The sequence below is a fragment of the Hyperolius riggenbachi genome, chromosome 2 (assembly GCF_040937935.1).
Source record: "Hyperolius riggenbachi isolate aHypRig1 chromosome 2, aHypRig1.pri, whole genome shotgun sequence".
NCBI lineage: Eukaryota > Metazoa > Chordata > Amphibia > Anura > Hyperoliidae > Hyperolius > Hyperolius riggenbachi.
In genome coordinates this window covers 337364665-337387127 of record NC_090647.1, presented here as the reverse complement: position 1 = coordinate 337387127, position 22463 = coordinate 337364665, and the positions used below count along the sequence as shown (strand labels likewise).

The following is a 22463-nucleotide window of genomic DNA, read 5'->3' as shown; positions in this document are numbered from 1 at the left end:
AATACAATAAATAATAATAATAATCTAGCATATGTATACAGAGGCTTCCTCCATCCACCCGGAGCTCCGTTCCAGTGCTGGGACTCTCTAAACCTATTTCACATGTGCTTGTCAAATAGGTTTGCGTGGCCACTTTCTAGTCCCGCACTGCGCAGTTGCATGGAGCAGCTTGTGTATGGCGTTCCCCTCTATTCACAAATCGTTCCGTGCTGGTCTGTAAGAGTGGGCCATCAGTGAGCCTGCGCAGTGTGGGAATGCTCGTTCACAGTCGAAAGCGCTGCCACAAAAATGAAAATGGCCCCGGCCAGCAGCAGATTGTTGTGGTGGATCAGAGACGCCTCCGGAAGAGACAGAGGCTTCCCTCTACAAAGGGAAGTATCTAACGTTTTTGTCAGTAAAATCAAAGGTTTGCTTATGTTTTGTATTACTTTTTTTTTTTTTTACCTTGCTAGGTATATACTATTTTGTAGACAAGAAAGGTTTATTCTGAATCTGTATTATATTCACTACTTACCAGACATATTGGATGAGTTTTCAGTTTGGTCCACTGTATCTGTCACAGAAAATACAGCTTGTTAAAGCAGACCTGAACTCAGAATAAAAAGCTTTCATCTATAGCTTTGTCACACATCAAAATGTATGGTACATAAGGATGCAATCATTTGCACACAAAAAAAAAAGAAAAAAACAAAACAAACTGGCTTATTGGTTAACACTGCTAAGTTGGTGGCCATGCCCATTAATTTGCCTTGCCTTTCTGTTAAGCTAATGGAAGCTTAATTTGGCTTACAATGGCAATTCCTTCAATAAATTATTTGAAGCAAATAAGGCTTGAGCCAATTGATCCTTTTTATTTGTCCACATTAACCACTTGAGGACCACAGTCTTTCTACCCCTTAAGGACCAGAGCCTTTTTTCCATTCAGGCCACTGCAGCTTTCACGGTTTATTGCTCGGTTATACAACCTCCTATCTAGATGAATTTTCCCTCCTTTTCTTGTCACTAATACAGCTTTATTTTGGTGCTATTTGATTGCTGCTGCGAGTTTTACTTTTTATTATATTCATCAAAAAAGACATGAATTTTGTCCAAAAAAAATGATTTTTTAAAATTTCTGTGATAAACTTTGTCAAATAAAGTAAAATTTCTGTATACATTATTGTCCAAATTTATTGTGCTACATGTCTGATAAAAAAAACAAAAAACAAAAACAAAACTTTAAGTGTATATTTATTGGTTTGGGTAAAAGTTAAAGCATTTACAAACTATGGTGCCAAAAGTGAATTTTCCCATTTTGAAGAATCTCCGACTTTCATGAGGTGCTAAAATTCCAGGATAGTATAAATACCCCCCAAATGACCCCATTTTGGAAAGAAGACATCCCAAAGTATTCACTGAGAGGCATGGTGAGTTCATAGAAGATTTTATTTTTTGTCACAAGTTAGCGGAAAATGACACGGAGACAAAAAAAAAAAAAAAAAAAAAAAAAAAGTTTCCATTTCTGCTAACTTGTGACCAAAAAAAAAAAAAAATGAAATCTGCCACTGACTCACTATGCCCCTCTCTGAATACCTTGAAGAGTCTACTTTCCAAAATGGGGTCATTTGTGGGGTGTGTTTCCTGTCCTGGCATTTTGGGGGGTGTTAAATTGTAAGCACCCCTGTAAAGCCTAAAGGTGCTCATTGGACTTTGGGCCCCTTAGCGCAGTTAGGCTGCAAAAAAGTGCCACACATGTGGTAATGCCGTACTCAGGAGAAGTAGTATAATGTGTTTTGTGGTGTATTTTTTACATATACCCATGCTGGGTGGGAGAAATATATCTCTGTAAATGACAATTTTTTTTATTTATTTTTTTACACGCAATTGTCTATTTACAGAGATATTTCTCCCACCCAGCATGGGTATGTGTAAAAATACACCACAAAACACATTATACTACTTCTCCTGAGTATGGCGATACCACATGTGTGGCACTTTTTTGCACCCTAACTGCGCTAAGGGGCCCAACATCCTATGAGTACCTTTAGGATTTCACAGGTCGTTTTGAGGCATTTGGTTTCTAGACTACTCCTCACGGTTTAGGGCCCTTAAAATGCCAGGGCAGTATAGGAACCCCACAAGTGACCCCATTTTAGAAAGAAGACACCCCAAGGTATTCCATTAGTAGTATGGTGAGTTCATAGAAGATTTTATTTTTTGTCACTAGGTTAGCGGAAATTGATTTTTATTGTTTTTTTTCACAAAGTGTCATTTTCCACTAACTTGTGACAAAAAAAATAAAAACTTCTATGAACTCACTAAACTACTAACGGAATACCTTGGGGTGTCTTCTTTCTAAAATGGGGTCAATTGTGGGGTTCCTACACTGCCCTGGCATTTTAGGGGCCCTAAACGTGAGGAGTAGTCTGGAAAGCAAATGCCTCAAAATGACCTGTGAATAGGACGTTGGGCCCCTTAGCGCACCTAGACTGCAAAAAAGTGTCACACATGTGGTATCGCTGTACTCAGGAGTAGTATAATGTGTTTTGGGGTGTATTTTTACACATACCCATGCTAGGTGGGAGAAAGATCTCTGTAAATGGACAATTGTGTGTAAAAAAAAATAAAAAAAAAAATTGTCATTTACAGAGATATTTCTCCCACCCAGCATGGGTATGTGTAAATAACTTGACAAAAAACAAAATCTTCTATGAACTCGTCATACACCTAACGGAATACCTTGGGGTGTCTTTTTTCTAAAATGAAGTCACTTGTGGGGTTCCTATACTGCCCTGGCATTTTAGAGGCCCAAAACCGTGAGGAGTAGTCTGGATACCAAATGCCTCAAAAAGACTGTTCAGGGGTATAAGCATCTGCAAATTTTGATGACAGGTGGTCTATGGGGGGGTGAATTTTGTGGAAGCGGTCATAAGCAGGGTGACCTCTTAGATGACAGGGTGTATTGGGCCTGATCTGATGGATAGGAGTGCTAGGGGGGGTGACAGGAGGTGATTGATGGGTGTCTCGGGATGATTAGAGGGGAAAATAGATGCAATCAATGCACTGGGGAGGTGATCGGAAGGGGGTCTGAGGGGGATCTGAGGGTTTGGTCCCAAGTGATCAGGAGCCCACACGGGGCAAATTAGGGCCTGATCTGATGAGTAGGTGTGCTAGGGGGTGACAGGTGGTGACAGGAGGTGATTGATGGGTGTCTCAAGGTGTGATTAGAGGGGGGAATAGATGCAAGCAATGCACTGGCAAGGTGATCAGGGCTGGGGTCTGAGGGCGTTCTGAGGGTGTGGGCGGGTGATTGGGTGCCCTAGGGGCAGATAGGGGTCTGATCTGATGGGTAGCAGTGACAGGTGGTGACAGGGGGTGATTGATGGGTAATTAGTGGGTGTTTAGAGGAGAGAACAGATGTAAACCATGCACTTGGGAGGTGATCTGACGGCGGGTTTGCGGGCAATCTGATGGTGTGGGTGAGTGATCAGATTGCCCGCAGGGGGCAGGTTAGCGGCTGATTGATGGGGGGGATTGACAGGTGATCAGTGGGTTATTACAGGGGGGATAGATGCATACAGTACACGGGGGGGGGGGGGGGGGCTCTGGGGAGAATCTGAGGGGTGGGGGGGGGGGTGATCAGGAGCCCCCAGGGGCCAGTTAGGACCTAAAATAAAAAAATTGCGTTGACAGATAGTGACAGGGAGTGATTGATTGGTGATTAGGGGGTGATTGGGTGCAAACAGTGGACTGGGGGGTGGGCAGTGGGGGGTCTGAGGGGTGCTGTGGGCGATCAGAGGGAAGGGGGAGCAGGATCAGGGTGCAGACTAGGGTGGCTGCAGCCTGCCCTGGTGGTCCCTCGGACACTGGAACCACCAGGGCAGGAGGCAGCCTGTATAATACGCACACATTTTTCTGATCTGGCCCCTGTCCTCACCCATCTGTTCAACCTCTCCTTCTCCACCGGCATCTTCCCCTCCATATTCAAACAGGCCACTGTGCTTTCCCTGCTAAAGAAATCTTCACTTGACCCTGCTCTGCCATCCAACTACCGCCCAATCTCTCTCCTCCCTTTTGCCTCAAAAATTCTTGAACGCCTGGCCCAACAACGCCTGACCAACTTCCTTAACTCCAACTCCCTTCTCGATCCCCTGCAGTCTGGTTTTCGCACAGCCCATTCTACAGAAACAGCCCTCACCAAAGTGGTAAACGACCTTGCCCTTGCCAAAGCCGAAGGTAAATACTCCATCCTGCTCCTCCTGGACCTCTCCTCGGCATTTGACACTGTCGACCACTCCCTCCTCCTCCACTCCCTCCAGCTAATGGGCATTCAGGACCTAGCCTTAGCCTGGATCTCCTCCTACCTCTCCAACCGCTCCTTCACAACATTTTTCAATGGCTCCTCATCCGCTCCTACACCCCTCTCAGTTGGTGTTCCTCAAGGTTCCGTCCTAGGACCACTCCTGTTCTCACTCTATACTGCCTCAATTGGTAAAATCATCTCCTCCATGGGTTTCAATTATCACCTGTATGCCGACGACACCCAGATATATCTCCACACCCCAGATCTCTCCTCCTCTACCATGGACAAAGTCTCTGCCTGCCTCACATCCATTTCCTCCTGGATGGCTGCCAGGTACCTGAAGCTTAATTTGGACAAGACTGAGCTTCTAATATTCCCACCCCGCACAGCTGCACCCCTCCCAGATCTGCACGTCACTATTGAAAATACTACTATCCACCCTACCTCCCAAGCCCGCTGTCTAGGCGTTACTCTGGACTCTGAACTTTCCTTTACAGCCCACATCCAAGGTATTGTCAGATCCTGCAACTTCCACCTCCGCAACATCTCCAAGATCCGCTCCTACCTGTCACTTGACACCACTAAACTCCTTATCCATGCCCTTGTCATCTCCCGCCTAGACTACTGCAATTCTCTTTTATCTGGCCTCCCCTCTAACCGTACTGACCCACTTAAATTGGTAATGAATGCGGCAGCCAGACTGATACATTCTTCTCACCGCAGTGCCTCTACAACTCCGCTCTGTAAAGCACTACACTGGCTCCCCATCAGCTTTAGGATCAATTTCAAAATCCTGTGCTTGGCCTACAAATCAGTGCACAAGACCTGCCCGACCTACATCTCTGATCTGGTCCACAGGCACATACCAGCCCGCCCCCTCCGATCCTCCAATGACCTGCGCCTAGTCGCACCACGCATAACTCAGTCACACGCACGATTGCAGGACTTCACCAGGGCTGCCCCTACTCTCTGGAACTCTCTCCCACCAGCCGTCAGACTCGCCCCCACCTTTAATACCTTCAAACAAGCTCTCAAGACTCACCTCTTCACGCTCGCATACCCCCCTACACCAGTATCATAATATGTTCTGTTAGACCCCCTCTCAAAAGACGCACCTATTGTCTCCACCCCACCCTTTAGATTGTAAGCCTCTGGCAGGGCCCTCCTCCCTAATGTATCCATCTTGATTATGCAATCTTACTCACAACCACCCTTCTTGTAGACTCGAACAGTCTCTATCTTGACCTATGACACTGTATTGTTATCAAATCATTTGCATGATCTTGTTTTGTTGTGAGTTTCCGTATGTTCTACCTGTATGTTAACCCATTTATCTATTGTGCAGCGCTGCGTAATATGTTGGCGCTTTATAAATACAATAAATAATAAATAATAATAATAATACACTTTGTATACATTACAAAGTGTATTGTACACTTTGTATGCGGCGATCGTGGGGTTAACAACCCGCCGGCGCTTCCGAACGGCCGGCGGGTTGTTGTCGCAACTGGACTGAGCCAGTTGCCGGGGGAAGCGCGCGTCACCAGTGACGCGATCGCTCCCCCGGCATGCCGAAAGGACGCAACGCCCATGGGCGTATTGCGGTCCTTTCGGCGTCCACTTTGCCGCCGCCCATCGGCCGTGGGCGGTCGGCAAGTGGTTAACATCCTCAGATTTGTTAGCCTCCCTCCCTCGGCTTGCTGCAGCTAATAAAACGGTAGTAAATGCTGCTAAATCGTGGTTATCTGTTAAATCCCCATATGACCTTGCTCCCCTAATTTCTACAATAATTTATTTTTGGGTAATATGGATTTTTCCAAAGAAATGTGTTATGACTCATTAGGTTTGTTAAAGTTTTAAAACCCAGCATTTCTTCTTTGCTCTAAAAGATTATTTACAGCATCCAACACAGGGCTGTGGTGTTGGTACAAAAATCATCAGACTCCAAGTACCCAAAATGGCTCCGTCTCCTTGACTTTGACTAGTCTAATACTTACCAGGGCTGTAGATTTGGTACAGACTGACTCCTCAGTTTATGAAACCACCAACTCCAACTTGGAGTACTCAAAATTGCTCTGACTCCACAGCCCTGTCATTCAAACAGTTAAAAACAGCTCCCAGCAGTATGATCCGCATCCAAAGAGGTGATAACATTATCTTTTGTTTACAGTCCTCTGTTGCTACATTTCTAGCAGTGCTGAAAATGAGCTTTGTCTGCCTGTAGTATGCACTCCTTTGAAAAACAATCACTAGAAGATTTCTAAGAACAAAATGCAATGGCAGCTTTCAGAGCAGATACACTGTACTTTGGGAACTTGTAATTTGTTATCAGGCAATATTACTTGTGCACAAAAGCAAATATACCGGTAACTGTATGGGTAATAAAAAGTAGGAAAACACATTTTTATTGAATGTTATGTCAGAGTTTTATCCCACTTTAAAATTGTGTAGTGTTCCAAAGTGACAGCCTGCATACCATACACACTCTCCCTCACAAACACCAGTACCCTCACACAGTGTCCGGCTATTTTAGTTTGGGAGAAACAGGAGTGCAGCTACAACTGGGTCAAAACTCAGCCATGTAGTGGGCCTCACTGAAATGATTACTCATGCCACCTTGTAGGATAACTGTCACATCTCCATCCTTGCCTAATCTACAGGTGCAGTGGTCATGCTGTTATTATCCGACATCACTTCTTGCACGTGTCTTCGCCGGGCATCCAGTGGTGATGCGCTGGGAACTCACTGGCCAGATAAAATGTGCACACTGGACAGTAGAGGGGCCCGCTCAGTGTAACCATTTGAAGCGCTCCACAAGCCATGAGATGTGGCCCCGCTGACCAACGTGTTGCGTCCATCCACACCAGGGTGTGCGTGGCGGGTCATTGGTCAATGCTATGTATATGCAAATGCTGGAACGAGTGGTGGGTAGAGTAGGTAGGTCCTCCCACTCCCATACAATTGACGTGTGGACTCGCACACAAGGAAGATGGCAAATGGCCCATACTACTCAGGATCACATCATTCCAGGGCTGTGGAGTCGGTACAAAAATCTTCCGACTCCAACTCCGACTCCTCAGTTTATGAAATCACGACTCCGACTCCAACTCCGGGTACCCAAAATGGCTCAGACTCGACTCCTCGACTCCGACTCCTTAGTCTAATATTTAACAGGGATGTGGATTTTGTACAAAAATCAGCCGACTCCGAATCCTCAGTTTATGAAATCTACGACTCCAACTCCGGGTGCCCAAAATTGCCCTGCCTCCTCGACTCAGACTCCAACTCCGACTCCACAGCCCTGCATCATTCATCCTGCTGTTCTCACGTTAAATCTTTTCAACAGCCTAAACCTCGCCCAGCCTCCTCATTGGTCAAACATTCTCAGTTTCCATGGCGAGATATCAAGTCCTCTACACCAAACCATAATTTATGTTTCTCTCACCAATGGTTGCTTCCCCATTAGCAGTGCTTAGTCCAGCAGGCAACACACTTCAGAACAAAGGCATGCATTGTCCATGACCACCAATTGATTAACCATATTGGGGCATACATTTACCAGGGACAATCTCAAAACATCACTAGGCCTTCTCTAGTGATCTCAGGCTCATAGGAATGTAGCAAAGTTCAGTTTCCTGTTAAGCTCGGCTGGAGCAATAGCTTCAAGTGTATAGATCCTTTGACAATCTTTTTGTACCAGGATTTTCTCCTTATCTCCCCCTCTCCTATTACTTGGTAATTTATATATTACTCTTGAAGGTAAGTACGGCAGGATTCCTGCAGTGTACTTTGCCAAAATGCTCCGCACACAGCTTCTTTATTCCCCATTCCTTTGCTTGATAGTTCTTATATTGCTAAGATGCTCTTCGATTCCCTTCTTTAATTGATGAGCGGTCATGGCAACATAAATCTTTCTGCACGAACAGATTAACCTCTTGAGGACTGCAGGGCTAAACCCCCCTAGTGACCAGGCCATTTTTAGTAAAATTGGCCACTGCAGCTTTAAGGCCAAGCTGCAGGGCCGCACAACACTGCACACAAGTGATTCCCCCCCCCCCCCTTTTCTCCCCACCAACAGAGCTCTCTGTTGGTGGGGTCTGATTGCTCCCCCATGTTTGTTTTTTTTATAATAAATATTATTGTTTTTTTTTAAATAAAAATCCCTGTTTCTTTAAAACCCTTCCCTCCCTCCCCACAGCCAGCCAATTACAGCGATCGGCTGTCATAGGCTTCTGCCTATGAGAGCCGATCGCTCTCTTGTCCCCCAGGGCAGCACTGCTGCTCATCGCAGCGCTGCACAGTGTAAATAGACGGTGTGATCGCCGTCTAACAGTCTCCCGAGCGGCAATAGCCGCTCGGAGACTGAAGAGGGGGCGGAGCTCCGCCCTCCGAGCATGAGATGCGCGCGCAGCGTGCGAGAGATCTCATGCAGATTACAGCCCCAGGACTTTACGCCAATCGGAGTTAGGCGGTCCTGGGGCTGGCGCCGCGGCCACGCCCATCGCCGTGACGCGGTCGGAAAAAGGTTAACTGGTATACAGTCCACACAGACACTGGCGTAACAATAGGGGATGTGACCCCCTGCCATTACCTCCAGCGAGAAGGAGGTAATGTATTCAGTCTGCCGCCGCCGCTGCTGCCACCAATGATCTGCCACACTCTCCTCTTATGCTGCGACCCCTCCTGGCCCCCAAAAGTCCCTGAGCGGGCCCTAGGAGGGGGGGGGGGCGGATTTTCTTTTTTTGCAGGGGGGCCCGGGGATTTCTAGGTACGCCCCTGCACACAGAGTTAAAGTTTATAAAACTGCTGGTTTCCCACTCCTTACTCCCAGTATAGTAAAAATGTTAGTAGCCTTAGCCATACCACAGAGCACTCACCACACTTAAACATCCCTTTAGGTACCCTTCTAGTTAGCCATGTTTAATTTTTTTCATGGGTATACGGGGAGTGAACCAGCATATCTCTCAAGTTAGCTGCAACTCATGCTACCATCATAGGCCTCTCTCCAACATAGGGTTAAAGCCTGGGATCAGCCAAAAGTACTGGCCAGTGTTTAGACAGCACCTCTCTCACCTTTAGCTAGTGTAAACTGTAAGGAGTAACGGACCTCAGAATGTCTTCTATTGCACTGGGTTCCTTATTCCCCATAATTAAATCACTACGTGGTGACTTTGTGCCTTAACAAAACAAGAGCGTAACACCTCATGTCAGAAGTATGGATTTTTCCCCTGAGTTTGATGCTCCTAGCTCTTCTGCTAATACATTTTGGCTGGCTGATAAATTAATATTGTTTTTCCAATTTCGATTTACCCGCCCTGTCCCTTATGAGGGGTATCTGAGATACTGCCAAATTAAACATTATTTAATTTCTCTGTTGCCTTCCTCATCCCAAACTCCCTTTACTGCTTTTGAAAATCTACAATATATTATACTGTGGCAGGAGTCAGGGATTGATTTTTCGTACTTATAGTTTACTGGTGAATAGGGATAGGTTGGCTTGGAATGGGATTCACCTATTTCCTTGGGGTTAAACGTTGCCTCTCTAACATTTTCAGCGATACTCCAGTGAAACTTATGTTGCGTTGGTATCTGGTGCTTCTTTTAGGATTCATAGGTTGTACCTCTTAACTCTCCCTTATGCTTTTGTGGATGTGGTGCATTGGGTACTTTGTCTCATATTTTTGGGACTGTCCATTGCTCAGGTCTTCTGGGCAGAATGGCAGGCTTTGGCCTATTAGGTATTCCTTTTTCCGGTTACATTAACTCAAATTAAAAATCTTCCTATAAGTACCAGATAATTGGGTCCCTGGTCCATTTCTAAAGCTATATAGATAGGTACTTTTGTAATTGGCAGCATTATGGGTTATAGCATTTAAATGGAAAAAATATGATTTACCTGTTTAGCTGATATCACATAGAATGAATGTAATTTGGTTATCAGATTATTTTATACTAGCATAGATAATGTAGATAGATTTAATTCCATTTAGGAGGAATGGGTGGCATGTTGCGATAAGCTTGCCAAGTAAGTATAGGTTTAAGACTTGTCCCTTCCTCTGTCCTACTGGATGTGGGAGGTCTTGTACAGATTTGAGTTGTTTTGCTCCACTGTTATTTTAATGTCTTATGCTGGATATTGTTACCCTTAGCATAATGTTGGACATAATGTCATGTTCGGTTTATTGATGCATATGAAAACGAAGCTACACTAGAGGTGCCTATGGGCCTGATGCATTATACGCCAGTAAAGTTGCCATGCGCAGGTAACACTTGTATTTACAATATCTATATCAAAATGCTCTGCTTGTGATAATGTAATCAAAATGTCAAGGACTTTTAGCTGCAGAGACCTGGCCTGCTTACGCTGACTACTAAGGTATTCGATTATTTTTTTTAACCTGTGCCTGGAGATCCACTTTAAGTTGAGTAAGTCACAAACACTCTGAAGGCTTAAAATATTTTACTGTGTGTATAACTACATAATGCTCCCTTACCCGGATAGCAGCACGATTACAGTATACGCGTGTGATGGCCAGCCATGTTGGCAAATCTAGCATGTTCTGGAGAGCTTCTTCATCAAGCTCCAAATCTGTTAGATGTCCTTCCCCACGTAGTGTGCTCAGATTTATCTGCTCTGCAGACAAATTCTTGGTGAACCTTGGAGGAAGCAGAAAACAAATGCACATTTAATTCATGCTACCTCATTTTCAAAGAGATGAGCCTGTTGAACATAATATACGAGGGGGGCTGACAAGTTAAACGCCCAACCATGTTCCCAAAATTGTATGAAAAAAATGAATATTGCTAGAGGATAACATAGTCTTACATACATCTACCAAATATCACCAAAAACCACATACATTTTAATTTATTTTCAGGTTTAGAAGAAAGAGAGCTCTTCAAAAAATCCTGATTTAAGTGCAATGAAACTGCGTGCTGTTATGAAGTTTTAGTTTATTTAACACATGAAGCCAAAAGAAATGGATGAAACTACAGTTGAAACCTTAAAACTCTTTTTAATTCTAACCTACAAAGCTGTCCACAATCTCTCTCTTCCCTGTACATCTCCTCACTAGTTTCCAGATACCATCCCTACCACAATCTCCACTCTGCACATAACTTCCTTCTGTCATCTTCTAAAATCACCTCCTCGCATTCATGTATACAAGATTTCTCACACGCTCCCCCAAAACTCAGAAGATACTGTAACTTAAAGCGGAACTGACTCCCATTCACCTTCATTAAAATCGCGGAAAAAATCACAGCGATTTCCCAATCGCGTACGCAAAAATCACCGCGATTTTAATGAAAGTGAATGGGAGCGATTTTTAAAAAGCGCTAATCAATCACAAAGCGCTCTGAAAAGTTCTTCTAGTGTGAATGGGCCCTTAATCCTCTCATACCAAATACAATATCTGCAAAAACACAGCTGATACAGTACAGGTATCAAGAGAACATTTGTGAACCATCCATGACACTTTAGGTATGTTAGGAAAAAACTATGTTCTGTACTTTTGAAATCCTGACCACTACTTTTATAACCATGTCTATAAAAATGTGGTCAGGTTTCATTCCCTTTAATTCAGGCCAACAAATGTACCGTATCCTATTCGAAACCTTAGTCCCGCCCCCAAAAAAAACTAATCAATCAGAGGACCAATTCACAATGCCATAACTGTTCACAACTTGGAACTTTTAGTTCTAGCCTCAACCATTATTTAAAAAGTTGCAGTAAGCAGTCCACAGACTTTTTTTTTTGTAGCTGCGTGCTGCTATCTTTGAAAAAACATAATTGTTCTCCACTATTTCCTATGGAGATCACTATGAAAGTGGAGATTTCCATGGGTGTACATTTAAAAGTGCCGCATATTGATTTGGGCATGAGATATTGATGATAGAATACCGGTAACATTACCGATATTCTACTATCGCCTGTTATCGATAATGTTACAGATAGTCTATCAGCCTACCTTATCCTACCTCACACTAACCTTTAGTGGCTAACACTAATACTGCTACTATCAATTGCCGCTAACATGACTCACTGCCACTATCTGGAGTACGAACTCCACCTCTGCTACCAAGAATTTGGCTACACAGCGGCTGATCTCAAGCACCTCCCACTGCTACTACCTGGAGTTCTACTACACAGTAGTTAATGTCACTAAAGCTGCCACTACCCAGAGTTTGGCTGCATAGTAGCCAATCTCCAGTGCTACTTAATTACATGCTAATTATAAAAATTAACATTGGCACCTATGCGGCGTCAAATTTCTAACCCCCAAGTTACCCGTTCCGATCCATTGCCCTTATAAAGTGGCAATCAAAACTTTATAAGTGTGACAAATGGCACAGCTATGCCATCAAGCAATGCATTCCTAAAAGCAGAAATCACACAGAAAAGTGGTAACCATTTCACCTGTACTTGAGGTGGTAAGACCTAAGAAGTATCGGCAAGTCCTGCTTATATGCAGGTGAAGTTTGATGCTAAATTTATAGGCTGCCTGTTACCATCAGTGATCTGTATAAGAACGGCATATCGTGCACAGATTGTGGACTGAGTTCCTCTCTGTTGTCCCTCTCTCTCCCCCACTTGGAGGAAGCCAGATAGTGTGGTACCAGTACCAGTGTGAGAGTGAGTGGTGAGTGATTGATGGGGGCTGGTCTGCATGTGAGGAGCAATTCGGTATATTTAGATGGTTTTAATGTTCACTTTATCACCTTTTGGTACTTAATAAATTTTGCCATTTTTCACATCTACTGAGTGATAACACTATATTTGTTTTGAAACCATTTCACCTAATCCCACTTTAATAAATGTAATGACTTAAAGTGCTAATACTTCAGAAGAAAGAATGGTAATTTTTATGGTGAACAGCCTGTCAAAGATTTTTCACAGTAACAAAAGCAAACTCCACTCAAAACTTATTTTAGTTTCAAATGGAGTGGAAGAGGGTTACAACCTCTTTTGGGTTTCTATTTTTGTCCCCATTTGTCATTTTCAATACAAAAGAGGAAGAGACTGCCAGGTTTTAACTTCCCTTTCTGGTAATATCACATTTAAAAAACAGTTGGGGGAATTTTCCTCAGTGAGGACATTGAAAGAAGTAATAAAGTAATAAGCTGGGCAAGGTACTAATGACTCTAATCTATCCAATACTGAAATAAAAAGGCTCGAACAAATATATTTCTGGAGCATTTTACCTATTCAGTAATCAGAAGTAAAGGCAACATAGCTATCATATAATAATGCAGATCTGATCAAAGCCAGCAAGGAAAGAAGCCAGCAACATATGACTTTGTGATGACAAACTGAAGTATTTTTTTACTACTGCCCCGGCAAGTTAAAGCAGTTTGCAGAGGAAATTACTTGGCATTGGCTTTTGAGCCCTACATCTAAAAGGTTATTAGGGTTTATTTAAAAGGAAGAGAGTGTTAAAGCCAAAGCTGAGGTGTTATACCCATATCAACCCGTTACAGACTTTTAGCCTACAGAACAATGGATGCTTATTGCTAAAAACAAATTCTTCTGATGAGTATACAGTGGTCCATATGCCAATGTTGTAAGTCTTACTGGCTTGCCACATGCACTTGAGTCTCATTTCTCTAACACGGTTCCTAGATTCTTGATTGGATTAAGATCTAGGGAATTAAAAGGTCAAGGAAAGTTTGATTCTTCCATCACAGTTCAGTTCTGGAAATCACATGCCCATTGTAGGTGGATAGGGGTCAGCATGGCTGCACTGTAATGGACTATGAGTTCTGACTTTACAAAAAGGAGAAGAAAAAGAAATCCAGCACAATGCAGTTTAATTAGCTCAATTTGACAACAATAGCCATTCAATAAAATGCTAGTGTAAAGGCAGTAGCAAAAATAAGCAATGGGAGTGGTAGTATGGTGACTAATTATAGTTGGAGCTATGCTGTAATCGTTGGGAGGCAGTGGGCTCCTGGTGGTGCAAGGCCTTACGCCCATTTTGCTGGGGTGATCCTTGCTTCTTCTGAGGCGAGTGCACAAAGTCAGTCATTTGTGCTTCAGTAGCTGTTCTGTGAAATATTTCTTGACAGCCTAGCCTTCACTACCCACGTGCATAATTAAGCCTGGTCACCGGTCACTAATGACTACATACTAGGAAAACCTCACAAAAGTTCTGCTGTTTTGGAGATGCCTTGACACAATCATTTGAGTTGCTTCAATCCTTACATTTGACCATTTTTCCTGCTTCTAGCTCACCACTTTAAGGAACTGACTGTTCACTTGTCGCATTCAAAGACTGGAGCAGAGCCATGCGCACTCTTCAACAAGCCCTTGTTAAAAAGGTTTAGGGGGTCAAGGCGCTGGATCGGTGGAGGCGAGGGAGACGGCAAAGCCTCTGGATTATCTAGAAGCTTCCCTCTTTTGAGGTGAGTACCCATTTGGGCACTTTGTTCCCCTGCAGATACACTTTAAAGTAAACCATCCACTTCCTCGACCAAAACACAACAAAAACAATTTGTAAAGTGCTTTTCTCCCAAGGGATCCAAAGTACATAACCTAGTCAGTATATAGCGATATGTTACAGGGAAGAAGGGTATGTGATCATAAATTTCAGACTAAAGTGGATTTTCAGTTACAATCTAAATGCCTCCAGGGTTGGAGCTGTCTTGATTGGGTGTTACGAGGCATTTCAAAGTGTAGGGGCTGCATTACAGAAGGCTCTGGCTCCAAAGGTGTTTTTTAGGTGGACTCTGGGGATGGTCAAGTTATTAGATCCTGTTGATCTGAGGTTGACACAGTTGCAATAAATCCATCAGGTATCCAGGGGCCTAGGTCGTGCAGAGATTTGAATATTAGCATGCGAATATTAGTTCGCCATTTTATGGCTAGCCAGTGGAGTGAATAAAGGATTGGTATTATGTAGCAATGGCAGGGTTGGGTGGTTAACAGCCTTGTGGCAGCATTCTGTACTAGCTGCAGGCGGTGTTGGTCTTTAAGTGGAAGGACTGCATAGAGGGCATTGCAATAGTCCAGCCGTGATGTGATTCAGGTATAAACTAGGGTTGTAAGGTCTTTTGAAGGAATGAGGTGCTTAATTTTTGAAAAATTCCTTTGGAGAAAGATGGAATGATTCACGACTGCTAAAATTTGATAGGGAATTAAACTGCAGGAATCAATCAGTACACCCAAGCTGCGCACAGTTTTGGAGCTAGTAAGGTCTAAGTTCCCTACCCTGAAACTGCATTGCTGCAAGGCGTTTACCTCCGATGACTAAAAAACCCTCAGTTTTGTCAGCATTTAGTTTAAGCCAGTTGTCATTCATCCGGTACTGCAGCTCAGCTACGCTTGTGTTTATTTTTGGAATGGTGTCTGTCCTGTCGGGTTTAAATGACAAATAAAGTTGGGTATCATCAGCATAGCTGTGATAGGTCAGACTGTTTTTGGATGATTTTTCCGAGTGGCAGCATGTATACGGTGAACAAGAAAGGGGGATAGTATTGAGCCCGACTCACCCCGCCCACCATGTGAGGTCACCCCTGCACCACTCCATCGTATAGGACCTGTAGTTTTAGTAGCAACAAGTTGCATACCCTTGCAGTGATTCAGGCTGCAAAAAAAAACAAAAAACATTTCTTCTTATTCAGGTGCACTTCAATTCAATCTACAAGTGATGTTATGCGGACAACACAATGCATCCCTAATTGTGGTGGTATTCTCTGTAAGGCAATACAGTCCTGCATACAGTGACGCGTGTCCCATATGAAGCTATCCAGACAGAACACAGCAGATTGTTAAACTGCTCCTCCCGTCATCGGATTTCTATGGTTCACTGGCCATTATTTGCAAAGGTGTGTTTCTAAATAGCAGTGTGCAAACAAAGATTGCAAGGAGCACAGAAACGCTGTAAGCTGAACTGAAAGTAGAATTCATTAGATTAACTCTGCCCTACTGACACATTTCACACTATGATGCCAGCAACTGATCCAAAATATAGCCATTTTCCTCTGCAGGTGAGCATTTTCAAACATGTTCTGCAGAGATAAATGCCCTAACATTAAAGTGTGCCTGAATCTTGCACATCTTTTTAATACCGTGTTATCGTCTGAAGCAGGATTATTTATATACATTTACTTTGTCTCTGTGAAGTCTGGTTTCTGAAAACCAAAGTTCCTAGTTGTTAATTAACACAGCTGGTGGATTACTCTTCAGAGGATAGTGGTTTTGCTTTGCTAGTTATAGCTACCCTCTTCCCAAGTATACACTATCAGGGTTCGTTCACATCTAGGGCATTTTCAGGCTTTTTTCAGTGCCTGGACCATTTTGGGGGCGATTTTGCTCTAATGGAATTATAGCAAGAGCACTAAACGCTCACAAAATCGCTTTATGCAGAAATTGCGGTTTTAAGAATACATTGTATTTATTCTTTTCCAGGTCAAAGAGTTCACCTGACTGATGTCAGAAAGCGAAAAAAAAACTGAATCGCTCTGCAAAAGCACTTACAAAAGTGATTTGCACAAAATTGTACTGCGCAGTGGAGCGCATGGAGCTTGAAAAATAAAAAACGTGCAAAAAAAATAAAAAAAAAACGAAAATTGCTGCCGTCAGTGATTTCAATTTTAGATGTGAACAGAGCCTCAGTGTTGCCCATATACACGGCAACGCAGGCGCAGTGGTTTTCAGACTTTAAAGTCGGAAATTCCAGAAGTGAACCGGAGCTTCTTGAAGCTTAGGGCAACGCTGGCAACAACAAGCACTGTGCAGACATATCGCTTGGTTATAGCCGTACTGTTTCCATTTGGAGAGGAGGAAAGATGAAAGTGTGGCACACAATGGACGAACTAGGAAGGAGAACACTGTGCTTATTCGCTGATTTGATTCTCGTCCGAGAAGGCTCTGAACAGTTATTACTCCACTCCTGCATCTTAGCTAAGCATGTGTTTATATTTGGAATGGTGCCTGGCCTGTTGGGTGTGAATTACAAATATAATTGGGTGTCATCAGCATAGCAGTGATATGTCAGACTGTGTTTTTGGATGATTTATTGGAGTGGCAGCATGTATACTGTGAACAACAAAGGGTATAGTATAGAGTCTGACAAGTGATGGCCGAGGGCATCGTTGACCCACCATGTGACGTCACCCCCGCACCACTCCATCTGACCTGCAGTTTTAGTAGCAACAAGTCGCATACCCTGGCAGTGATTCAGGCTGCAAAATCCCATATTTCTACTTATTCAGGTGCACTTGTTGCCCATACAGTACTGTTCTTGATGCTTAGGGCAACGCTGCCAACAATGTGCACTGTACAGACGTGTCGCTTGGTTATAGCCGAGTGTGTACTGTTTCCATGTGGAGAGAAGGAAAGATGAAAGTGTGGCACGCAATGGAGCAGCTTCCAGTGGACGAGGTAGGAAGGAGAACACTGCGCTTATTCGCTGATTTGATTCTCGTCCAAGAAGGCCCTGAAGTGCCGCCTCAGTTGATTTCTGTCTAGCATGTGTACGAGGTTTTAGACTAAAGCTGTGCTCACATGCTAGACAAATCTTGTACAGGGCAAGAATCCAGCATGTGTACAGTGGCCCCAATGCGTCACTAAGGGATTTGTCATGCCGATTTGCCTTGGCTGACCACAGGCCAAGAACACTGTTCTCCTACTAACCTCACCAGCTTGAAGCCACCCCATTGTGCTCTGCGCCATCGTCCCTCCTCCCCTTTATAGCAAAAGAATGCGTTGCTAGCCAGTAGACTAGGGATGTGTCTGTTCAGCACTTGGCCTCAAACTGTCACCCAAGGAATGGAGTCCCGATCCCTGCAAGCACAGTAACTGTGCATGTGTATGCGCTGTAATCCCAGTCATTACAGGTATTACCTGTGTTACTTTGTGCAGTTTTGATTAAAAGTATGTGTTTCTCATCAAGGCATGTGCTAGAAGGACCTTATCCTTTCCACCCCTTGTAAAGAGGAGCGTGGTAGAGTTTCTAGGAACCGTAAATCTCAAGGACTGCAGAAAGACATACCGTATACCAAGCAAGTTTCTTTATCTTTTTAATACATTGGGATTACAGTTATACAAAGTAGACCGTGTGCAGCAGCAAAACTAGCAAATCATTTACACAATAAACACAACTAAGCTGTGAATCCTACTTTAACTGGTTCCGGACCGACGCAGTATGAATCTATGTCCAGTAGGTGGTGCTGCGGCCCTGACTGGACCAACGTCCTGCTAAACTGCGCGTCCCCACCAATCACACCATTTTCTCCCCACCGCAATACACTCGCCCTGCCATCTCTATGGCGGCAGAGCTCTTCATTGGCTCCTGGCCCTGTCTTCACTGTAAACCAATCCCATTGGCTTAAATTGATTGACAGGGTCAAGAGCCAATGAAATAGGAATCACAGCGCTTTGCCGTCATAAGGATGGCAGAGAGAGGGACCTGCGTTGGGGACAGAACGGCATGACTGGAGGGAGCGACGGATTATTGCAGCGATTCGTCGGTTTACCATACCAGCAGTCTCTAGTCCTTAAAGAGACACTGAAGCAAAATAAAAATTATGATATTATGATTTGTATGTGTAGTACAGCTAAGAAATAAAACATTAAGATCAGATACATCAGTGTAATTGTTTCCAGTACAGGAAGAGTTGAGAAACTTCAGTTGTTATCTCTATGCAAACAAGCCATTAAGTTCTCTGACTTAAGGTGCCCATACACTCGTCAGATTGGCAGCAGACAGATAAGAAATGCATCTGATGATCTATCTGATGCGTTTTTAGAACATTTTTTACCAGGATAGAATTCCAATAGATTTCAGTTTGAAATCTGTTGAAATTCGATCTGATGGCATTTTTTTGCCATCAGATTTCCATTAAGGCCAATGCAAACTGATAAGCAATCTCATCAGATCGACCTAAATTTTCCACCCTGCTAGTTCGATGGAAATCCATCGAAATCGATCAAAATCGGCCGTCGATCGGTCGATTGGCCAACCGATTTGCGATCGATCGATCGATCGACCGCGATCGATCGGTCGGCCAGAAAATCGGCTGAGTGTATGGGCTGCTTTAAGTTAGTCGTGGAGAGGGCTGTTATCTAACTTTTATTATCTCAACTGTAAGTGGACTGTTTACTTTTTCTCTTCTAGAGGAGAGGTCATTACTTCACAGACTGCTCTGAAATACTCATTTTGAATGCTGAGTGTTGTGTAATCTGCACATATTATAGAATGATGCAATGTTAGAAAAAACACTATATACCTGAAAATAAAAGTATGAGAATATTTTCTTTGCTGCTAATCTTCTAGTAATTATTCATAGTAGTACACAACCAATTCACTATATCATATTTTTTTTCGCTTCAGTGTCTCTTTAAGAGGGCAGAGATTGCTGGTACGGAAGTGGTTAATGTATCAATAAAAGTTATATTTTAGAAATTTGTTGTCAGGTCTCCTAGTTAAGTTGTTTGCATGAGGGCTAAAACCCACTAGCAGCCTTTTCTAATCGCTAGTGATTTGAAAAAGCTCTTGCTAATGCAGTGCTATGGGGGATTTTTTATAAAATCACATTGCTCAAGTGGGATCACACCCATAGCATTACATTAGCAAGAGCTTTTCAAATCACAAAGCACTCAGAAAAGCTCTCCTATTTGGTTCCAGGCCTGAATCAGATTTTGTTTTGTGCAAATAAGAAGCCAAAAAGATACTTTAGCCCTTCTGCAGACCTATCAGTCATGTAAAGTATATTTCATGCGTATCAATTTATAACTTTGTGGAGATACATAATATGCTGCTTTGCAGATTGTGAGGATTCCTAAATCACTTTTGAAAGCACAGGAGCATCAAATTAAACATCTACAATTCCAGAACTATGCTAAGACCAGATGGACTTTTACATCGTTGCACATACATATTTGTCATTATCTTTGACTGTATACAATTCTACATTAGGGATGGTCAATGAAATGCAAATGATTGTGAGTTGATACAACATTATGCAAATTATGTAAGCACATTTCTGCAGCTTGACAATGGTCCAATCAAATTCTACCTTGGAGATATCTAATTGGTCCATTTTCAGCCTCCATAAGTTTGCATACAGAATCTGAAAGAGGAGCTGTCAGCCATACTATCTCAGAAAAAAACCACATACATAGTAAGTAGATAAATACTTGCTTTACTTACAGTGCTGCCCATAATTATTCATACCCCTGACTAATAAGACAATGTACAAGAGGCATTATTGTGGAAAAAAAACAAAACAACATTTCTCAACTTTTATTTACATTTGAGCAAAAAGTGTCCTGACCAAAATTATTCATACCCTTCTCAATAATCAATAGAAAAGCCTTTATTGGCTATTACAGCAATCAAACACTTCCCATAATTGTAGACTAGCTTTTTGCATGTCTCCACAGGTATTTTTGCCAATTCATATTTAGCAATGAGCTCCAAATCTTTCAGGTTGGAGAGTCTTCTTGCCATCACCCTGAACTTCAGATCCCTCCACAGATTCTCAATTGAATTTAAGTCAGGACTCTGGCTGGGCCACTCCAAAACATTAATGTTGTTTTCTGCTAACCATTTCTTCACTACTTTTGCTGTGTGTTTTGTGTCATTATATAGCGATTTCCTTGTGCGCTTTTATGAATAAATACATTGTATTTATTCATTTGTGAGTTAAAGAGTTTACTTCCTGACTGACGTTAGGAAGTGAAAAAAATAATTGCTGAGAAAAAGCGCTTAGAAAATATAATTATGGCAAGAAAATATTAGAGACTCTGTAACAAAATGTTGAGCCTTATTTCTTCTATCCTATATGTTCCTATAGCTGTTCTAATGTACTCTGTCTTACTGCAGCCTTTCCTATTTGCACAGTGACTGTATTATCTCAGTTATATGATCTAATCTTCTCTCCTTGGCTCTGTCGAGCTGAGGCAGTCAGGCTGGAATGTGCTGTGCTGCTTGTGATTGGATAGAAGCTATACACACCATCTCCAGGCCCCCTGCACACTCCGTATGACTCACACACTGAGCTACTCTCAGCATATCACTTGCTATGTCTTTTGTTTGTAAACACTGCCTAAGACTGGCAATTACAAGCCAGGATTGCAGCAGGGAGAGGCAGAAACAGCACAGAGGGGCCCAGGAGAACATAATGAATAGAATGGTATGCTTTTTATTGTAAGAATTTTACAGTACAGATTCTCATTAAAATTAAGTTAATCAGGAACAACTTACTTTTTGTGATTTTTTTGCTTGTAAATGTGCTGAAAGGTTATTTTCATCAATAAGACATTTGTGAGAAGTTTTGTGAATAGAGCCCATTGTCCTTTAATGTCCCTACTGTAGTTTTAAGGCCAGATTTTTTTTTGGGGGGGGGGGGGGGGGGTACACACAACATACTGATGTTTTAATGACATGGGAAGAAACTGGTTATTTGGAAATGCATGTTACAGAAAACAAACAATATACTGTATATAATCACGTATAAGCCTAATTTTTCAGCATAAAAAAATCTGCAACAGTTACCCCCTCGGCTTATATGCGAGTCAGTGGAGCAAAACCGGTTTTGTTACTGGCAGAGGATCCTAAGTTTGCGCACTAGTGATCCTGCTCTTATCTTGCGCCCTGCTGTGTCCATGCCCTCCATCCCCTGAAACATGGTGTGCAAAGTGTGCTGCTCAAGACTACCTGTGTCCCCTAGCTTGTGGAGCGGAGTGTGCAAGCAACGTGTCAGCAGTGCAATGATCGGAGATTCTTCCTGTGTGGCAATCGCTGTGTCTCATATCTATGACGCTATCTAGTGGCTTCTTGAGACACAGCTCTATGATCCCTGGGCACATCTGGCTATGGGGAGGGGGACTGACTTGTACTGGGGGAAAATCTGGCTACTGTGGAGGGGGCTATATTGGAGAGGGGGCTTATATGCAAGTCAATCAGTTTTTCCTGGTTTCTGAGGGAAAAGTAAGTACCTCGACTTATATGTGGGTCGGCTTATATGCGAGTATATACGGTAAATCAAAATGCTGGAGCCTACTGGATTTCACTGATTCAAGTCCAGTATTGTATAACAGCTCAGAGTGACATCTTTCCCATACAAGGACTATTGTATATTGCAAAGGTGCTTGCCAATACAGTGCAGAAAACACACCTTTTGCTGTTTATTATAAAACTACAAACATAATTATACCCTTTGTACAGATCGTGAT

At 43.0% G+C, this 22463-nt stretch overlaps 1 protein-coding gene across 1 annotated transcript in view; it reads right to left on the bottom strand.

Moving 5' to 3' along the window:
- BLTP3A (bridge-like lipid transfer protein family member 3A) overlaps nt 1-22463 on the bottom strand; it is a 75479-nt gene that overhangs the window by 38874 nt on the left and 14142 nt on the right. Inside the window, exons 2-3 of the mRNA XM_068269403.1 lie at nt 10777-10939; nt 515-553 (exon numbers count right to left, since the gene is read on the bottom strand). Of these exons, the coding sequence (XP_068125504.1) occupies nt 515-553; nt 10777-10939 (202 nt within the window). The remainder of the gene's footprint in view (nt 1-514; nt 554-10776; nt 10940-22463) is intronic.